The sequence below is a fragment of the Meleagris gallopavo genome, chromosome 5 (genome assembly GCF_905368555.1).
Source record: "Meleagris gallopavo chromosome 5, MGAL_WU_HG_1.1, whole genome shotgun sequence".
In the NCBI taxonomy this organism is placed as follows: domain Eukaryota; kingdom Metazoa; phylum Chordata; class Aves; order Galliformes; family Phasianidae; genus Meleagris; species Meleagris gallopavo.
This window is the reverse complement of record NC_139408.1, coordinates 54694862-54702825: the sequence shown is the minus strand read 5'-3', so window position 1 is coordinate 54702825 and position 7964 is coordinate 54694862. Positions and strand designations below refer to the sequence as shown.

The 7964-nt window shown below is 49.6% G+C and overlaps 2 protein-coding genes across 2 annotated transcripts; one reads left to right on the top strand and one right to left on the bottom strand.

Annotated features, from left to right (window-relative positions):
• Window positions 1–1473, bottom strand: LOC104915458 (inositol 1,4,5-trisphosphate receptor-interacting protein-like 1). Its single transcript, XM_085223824.1, has one exon. The coding sequence runs from the start codon at window positions 1471–1473 to the stop codon at window positions 1–3; it is 1473 nt and encodes a 490-aa protein (XP_085079950.1).
• A 2307-nt stretch (window positions 1474–3780) lies between these two features.
• LOC146544367 (uncharacterized) lies at window positions 3781–4503 on the top strand. Its single transcript, XM_085225600.1, has one exon. The coding sequence runs from the start codon at window positions 3781–3783 to the stop codon at window positions 4501–4503; it is 723 nt and encodes a 240-aa protein (XP_085081726.1).
• Window positions 4504–7964: the final 3461 nt, after the last annotated feature.

The following is a 7964-nucleotide window of genomic DNA, read 5'->3' as shown; positions in this document are numbered from 1 at the left end:
TCATCTCCCATAGAGCAGCATGGTTGTGAACCGCTCATGCAGCTCCTCCAAATCCAGCTGCGCCTGCTCGTATTTGTCCGGTTCCTCCTCCAGGTGCTGGAACATGTTGAGCGGTGGGGACGCTCGGAACTCTTGCGGCAAGATGATCTCCTCGGGCATCATGTCATTTCCTACGATGAAGTGGTCCAGACGTTTCTCCTCCACACAGCAGTGCAGGTAGTTCAAGATGTCATCCATCCGCAGCAGGAAATCCTTCCCATGCCACCTTTCCAAAGGGATGGTAGTCAGGAGGTGCATGATCACTGTCTTCAGGTCATAGATGGTAAACTTGAGGCCCGCCATGAGATAGGCACACAGTTGCAGATATCTGAGGTAGAAATTGCCCCCCTGGGCATGGTTGGCTATATACTGGAAGAACTTTTTCTCTGCCACAACGCAGCTCTGTGGCCAGGCCGTGCTGGGGGTATGACGAAACACTATCTCATGGCTGCTCAGAAAGATGTCCGTATCATCTTGCTGCACGCCAAACACAAACTCAACGTAGAAGATTCTTTTGTTGAGATCTCTCACATGAAGCCTGCAGGAGCGCCTGGACTTCACCGTGTCTATCTCCATGGTAAACTCTGAGACATGCATGCATTTCCAGGCATTTTTGATCAGCTCCCGGAAGCAGCGGGCAGTCTTCTCCGCGTCTAGGTAGGAGTTAGTGCAGAGGCTGTGGAGGAGGCTGGGGCACTGCCTTTTCAGCTGTTTTGCGGAGGTGTGGAGGAAGCACAGCATGCTCATTTCCTGCTCCCTCCCGCACGTGCATTCCAGCTCTACACGGATACAGGAGTCCGTTGCTGGTACCTTCTCTGTGCTGCCCAGATCCAGGTGGAAAGTGTGCCCACGGGGGGCCAACAGGGGCACAAGCAGGCAAAAGACAGGTACGTTTCTAACGGGACACCAGCCTTCGAAGGTACTGCCCACCTCGATGAGACACTCTGGCACTGGATAGAAAGTATCTGACATCATAATTTGGCATATATCCATGACGCCACACATCAGCGAGTACATCTGTTCACAGTCCCCTTCATGGCTTTGGACTGTCCAGAACACATCGAGAGAAAAAACACCGTCATCCTCCTCTACCTCCTCCTGCAGCTTTTCCTCCTGCTTCTCCTCACTGCTGGAGCTCTCCTCAGCACTGCTGTCTTCAACTCTCTGGACCTTTTTATAGATCTTCCACGTGAACCAAACCAGAAGTACGAAAAGACAAGGAACATACCAGTAAGGCAGCACAGCAAAGAGCAGGGCTTGAATGCCCATCCTTTTCTGTGCCATGTTCCTCTCTTCTAGCTGCAGCAGCTTTTTCATCTGCTCTGCCACGTATGCCTCATACTCCTGCACACGCATGAGCATGTCCGCATCCAAATCATCACCAACACCAGGTATTCTCTGCACCAGCAAGGCGAAGAGAAACGCCAAAGCCATGATCTGGAAGAGTTGAGAGAGGGGAGGTCAGTGGGGCTGGGTGGGAGCTCGCGCACGGCTGGTGGACCGGGGCCAGGAGCCACAGCCCCTGGGGTCAGGTAGGAGCGGGGGCGAGGGAGCTGGGAGGCAGCAGGGCCCGAGGCCGGCGCTGGTGCTGACTGCCCGGAGAGCCGCTCGCAGGCTCCCTGAGCGCTCACTGCCGTCACTGCAGGCTCCCAAACCCCTCGCGGGCCGGCGTTTGCGCCCGGCCCAGCACCGCCCTCCCCCTGCTGCTGCACTCGCCGCTGGCCCAGGCCAAAGTGGAGCGGCGCTGCCTGCTGATGGCCTCAATCCCAGTCCCGCACTGTGACGCACTGTGATGTTACAGACGCCCCAGCCCCACCCTTCGGCCCCTCTCAGCTCCCTCGGCCGCTATGGCCCTGCCGTCAGCCCTGTTCTGAGGCACGTGGCCGGACTGAGCTCCCACGGAGCGAGCCAACTCTTTTTTACAATCTCTGTCAAAGCCCTTGAAACTCACTAAGAACTGCAGCCACTGCTGTTCGACCAGTAGTTGATGCATCAGTTTCATCAGAACAAAGCCAAATATACCACTCGTTTTATGTTTTTGTTGCTATTTTTTACCTTTTAAGAAAGCATATACATCCATCAGATAAGCTTTGTAACTCATCTACAGTAACCAGGCAGCCCGGCATCTACCAGCGCTCCTGGTTATCTGGAGAGGTCCCAGAGGCCGTGTGATCTCCGAGAGCATCTGTTTGCTTTGGGAGCAGTTTCCTCTACCAAAATGGACAGTGAAAGGCTTGCTTGAAGAAACTGACTTGAAGGAGTAGAGCACAATGTATTTTGTAACTTGTCCTTAGAAATAGCTGTTGTGAAAAAGAAGAAATACCACATGTTGAAGTAGCATACTTTAGAAAAAGAGTTGCTGAATTAGGTGATTAATTCTCACTTTTCAAACTGTAATCGTTATTAAGTGTCGCAAATAGTATGGGTATAGTATTGTAGACAAGAAAGCATGTTACAAGGCTATTCTGTTTGGATAGTAATCATAATAAACATACCTATTTTATAATCTTACGTGGTGTATGGGAACTGCTGAATCGCGGCCTGAACCTCTGATTGACCACCTGAGGCGAGCAATGAGTCAGCCCTGGGAGCACAGGTGAAGTCAGTTCCCTTGTGCTGCTGAAAGGTGTGAAGCCTGGCTGCACCTCTCCTAGACCCATGTAAGGGCAGACCACCAGAGGGTAAGGATCTCTTCTGGAGATCCCTCCTCTGGAGTTTTGTGGTGAGCCCAGGATGTGGGTAAGCTTTCTGTCTATTTTCTTTTTGTTATTATAATGTGCTCTGCCAACCACTCTTGTTTATTTCATAATTATAACTTCTTTCTGTTCACTGACTATACGCTTGGTGAGCCAGACAGGCCAAATATACTAAAATTCACATTATGTCCTTTCTGTGGAATTTCTGTCAATGGGTCAGGGGGGAGAACGTTACCCCTCTAGATAAAAGGATTCCAGGGCAGATCCCAGGATTTGTGAGATCTCCCTATTATGAACTAGCAGTTATCATTGGAAAGTGGGGTCCCCTACGTGTTTTGGGAAATATCTCCCCGTACCGCATGGTAGAGTACTTTCAGGGACTTAGCAATGATATAGTGATCACAAAAGAAAGACAATCAGCTGCCTCCACAGTGGTGTGGCCGCTATTAAATGCTTTAAATCATGCTGAAGCGAGGAATAATACTTTAGAGAATGCAAACCAACCTTTGAGAGACCGTATTGAAAAGTTAGAGCAAGAACTTGGCATTTTAGCAGGGGCGAAACCAATCCTGCATCTTCCAATAGGTCAAGTTTGTAACCTTTCAATAGACAGTGACCCAACTCCTGAATCAACAGACTTCACTGATCAGGCAAATAAAAAATGTAAATTAGATCTCGAATCTCCGATTTTGACAGATCCACTAGTGGTCTGTCCTGGCATAACTCAGAAAACAACAAAAAAGTAGAGGACAGACCAGCAGGGGTGCTGCCTGCTCAGTGGCCCCCTGCCCAGACTCATTTGCACGTAACAGCCCGGCCCTACACAGCAACGGAATTGATGGATTTAGTACAGCCAGATCTTGGCAGGAGCCTAGAGAAAATGTGCCAGCCTGGTTATTAAGACTGGTTATTATTCTGGGGCAGAAAGTGTTTTGGTGAATGGCTCAGAAATAGCCAAGTTGGCCACCATGACTGACCATCCTGTCCTCAGGCAGAGGTTATATGCAGGTGTTCAATATCTTAACGAAAACCATTCTATAATAGAATGGTTAATGGTGGCCTGCCATATGCTATGGCCGATAAATCCGATATACCTCTACATACAGGGATGTGGTCCTCCATGGAGGACCTTCAAAATTATATCTGGGAACTAGGCGTAAGGGAAGCAATTTATGAAGATACATTTGATGGCGTTGATATGGTCAAATTCTCAGTGGGGATGAGAGACTTGATTCTACAGCAAGCCCCCTCCCATCTATATGGTACTTTGGTCTCTGTATTAAATCCCCTGGTGGCCTCAGAAGCGATAGTCCAGCAGGCTGCCCAGTTAGTGGCTAACCTGGGAGAAACAGAACGCCTGCGGTCCAGGCACAACATTCGGACAACAGAAGAAGCCGAGGTCCTGCCGCTGACTAAAACCAAGGTGCTGGCTGCTCGAGCTCCTCAATCGGAACCTGTAAGGGTCTCCCAAAAACAAATGTTTAATGATTTAATTCGGGCTGGGTTCCAGTTTGCTAAGATTGACCGCCAGCCCAACCATGTCCTTCTCCAGCTTTGGAGACAACTAAAGGACAATCAGAAATTTCAGAACTACCCTAAGAAACCTAGGGTAAGGGTTATAGAGAGAATAACAGCAACGACATGGAACCTAGAAGATTTCATTGTTCCTAATAGAAAAAAAAAAAAAAAGCTGCCTCAGGTGTCTTGGGCCATGATGCTTGAGCCACCAGAAGCAAAAGAATTGGCCATAGCACAATTTATGGTGTGATGAGGGATGCTAGTCCCTCTAAGGCCTCCAGACAGGACCGGAGGCCCTATGTACAATTAATGATTTATTGGTCCCGAAAAAATATTCAGAGAGTTATGGCATTAGTGGACACTGGAGCAGAAACATCAATGATCTACGGAGATCCGACCAAATCTGATGGAGACAGAGTGATGATTGGTGGTTTTGGGGGACAGACTATTCCTGTCACCCAAACATAGTTGAAATGGGGGTTTGAGCGTCTCCCAGCCCGGAAGTATAAGGTATCTATTACCCCACTTCAGGAATACATCTTGGGCGTAGATACTCCATGGGATCTGGCTCTCCAGACGACTGTGGGAGACTTCGACAGAGATGTATCAGTATCCGGGCAGTGTAGGCAATATTAGGAGGCCATGTGAAACATGGGCCTATTTGCCTGCTGAAACCGTGCCGGATTACTAATGTGAGACAGTATAGACTCCCGGGTGGGCAGGATGAAATATCAAAAATGGTGCAGGAATTAGAAAAAGTGGGCATTATAAGAACTGCACACAGCCCATATAATTCCCCCATGTGACCAGTGCAAAAGTCAGATGGCACGTGGAGAATGACAGTGGATTACAGGGAATTAAAAAAGGTCACGACACCTATTCATGCAGCCGTACCCAATATTGCCTCCCCAATGGACACATTGAGTAGAGACATAAAAACCTATCATTGTATCCTAGATTTAGCAAATGCATTCTTCAGTATTCCAATTGCTGAGGAATCGCAAGATGAGTTTGCGCTTATGTGGGGAGGCAGGCAGTGGACCTTTCAGGTCCTGCTACAGGGGTACATGCATTCACCAACATATTGTCACAATGTAGTGGCGCGTGACCTGGCTGATTGGAAAAAACCTGATGATGTTAACCTGTATCATTCTATTGATGATTTCCTGCTGACATCCAACTCACTGGAGGCAGTAGGGCAGGTGGCAGATTCATTAACCACCTATTTACAATTAAGGAGATGGGCTATAAATCCCCAAAAGGTGCAAGGTCCAGGCCTGTCCGTAAAATTCCTGGGGTGGTTTGGTCAGGAAAGACCAAAGTACTACCCAGTGCTGTCACAGATAAGGTTCAGGCGTTCCCAGTCCCTACAACATCGAAGCAGCTGCAAGAGTTTCTAGGTATATTGGGTTACTGGCTTTCCTTTATACTTCACCTAGCGCAGCCTCTAAGGCCACTGTACAGACTCACAAAAAAGGGGCAGCTATGGGATTGGGGGAAAACAGAACAGGTCGCTTTCCAACAGGCAAAACCGGCAGTTAAACAAGCCCAGGCATTGGGTATATGCCCCAGTATAAGTGGCAGTGTTGACCCAGGATAGAAATACGGCCTGTATCTTGCCCTGGAGGCAGACCTTCCCCTCCTAGTACCCCTGAAACATCTGTGGACCCCTTGAGTCTTTGAGCCTTCAGGATCACCATAAGGAACGAAATGCCATCAGAGTGTTCCAGTGTTACTGGCAGATCACGTGTAACACCCGGTGATGGTCCACATGGGACTGATGGAGCACAGGATAGACCTGCACCTCACGACCGCATGCCTCCAGTAACATCATCGAGCACTGGCCCATAAAAGAATATGGACGTTCACCGATTGTAACTCATCTTGAATTGTACCAACATGCGTTGCAATATAGCAGATCTCTGTATTAGGAAAAAGCTTACCCTTTAGTCAACCTGATCATTGGTTCATGCCATGAAGGGGTGAAGTGTATAGGAACTGCTGAATCATGGCCTGAACCTCTGATGGATCACCTGAGGCAAGCAATGAGTCAGCCCTGGGAGCACAGGTGAAGGCAATTCCCCTGTGCTGCCAGAAGGTGTGGAGCTTGGCTCCACCTCTTCTAGACCCATGTAAGAGCTGACTACCAGTGGGGAAGGATCTCTTCTGGAGATCCCTCCTCTGGAGTTTTGCAGTGAGCCCAGGACATGGGTAAGCTTTCCTTCTATTCTTTTTGTTATTATAATGTGCTCTGCCAACCACTCTTGTTTATTTCACAATTATAACATCTTTATATTCACTGACTATACATGTGGATTATGGAGTTTGATTCTGCACATCAAAACCCTCTGCCCGTAACTCCTTGTCAAAGGAAGCAGGGACAGGGTGCTGACTGCTCTTCCTCACTCTGGCAGCTTTGGCTGTTTTCAAGACCCTGCGATATATGGGTGAAGAACTTCAAGCTTCAGTAATCATCCATCAAATGAGCGGTACATGTCTGAGTGCTGCAGAAGCCAAAGCTTCTTTCTGCTGCCGTTGGACTGCAGAATGCAGCCATTTTAGCGGGGGTGATTGCCAAGCTGCTCTCCGCCATCTATCAGCGCTCCTGGTTATCTGGAGAGGTCTCAGAGGATTGGAGGCTTGCTGATGTGACTGCCATCTACAAGAAGGGCCGCAAGGAGGATCCGGGGAACTTCAGGCCTGGCAGCCTGACCTCAGTACCAGGGAAAGTTATGCAGCAAATCATCTTGGGTGAGATCACACGGCACGTGAGTGGCATCCGGGGGATCAGGCCCAGCCAGCATGGGTTCATGAAGGGCAGGTCGTGCTTGACCAAGCTCATCTCCTTCTACGACTGGGTGACCAGACTGGTAGACAAAGGAAAGGCTGCTGATGTAGTCTACCTAGACTTCAGCAAAGCCTTCGACACAGTATTCTCGTAGGGAAACTGGCAGCGGGTGGCCTGGACAGGTGTACCCTTCTTTGGGTAAGGAACTGGCTAGAGGGCCATGCCCAACGGGTAGTGGTTAATAGAGTTAAGTCCAGCTGGTGACCTGTTTCAAGTGGTGTCTCCCAGGGCTCGGTACTGGAGTCCACCTTTTTTAATATCTTTACTGATGTCCTAGATGAGGGGATTGAGTATAGCTCAGTAAGTTTGCAGGTGACACCAGGCTGGGAGGTAGTGTGGATCTGCCTGAGGGTAGGGAGGCCCTTCAGAGGGCTCTAGATAAACTGGGTCGCTGGGCTGAGATGAATGGGATGAGGTTCAACAAGGCCGAGTGCCAGGTCCTGCACTTTGGCCACAACAACCCCATGCAGCGCTGTGGGCTTGGGGCTGAGTGGCTGGATGACTGTGAAGAGGAAAGGGACCTGGGGGTGTTGGTTGGTGCTTGGCTGAACATGTGCAGAAAAGTGTGCCCAGGTGGCCAAGAGGGCCAAAGGCATCCTGGCCTGCATTAGAAACAGTGTGTCTGGCAGGAGCAGGGAGGTAATCATCGCCCTGTACTCAGCACTGGTGAGGTCGCTCCTCGAGTATTGTGTTCAGTTTTGGGGCCCTCACTGCAAGAAGGACATGGAGGCCCTGGAACGTGTCCAGAGAAGGGCAGCGAAACTGGTGAGGGGTCTGGAGCACAAATCTTCTGAGGAGCGGCTGAGGGAGCTGGCATTGTTTAGTCTGGAGAACAGGAGGCTCAGGGGAGACCTCATTGCACT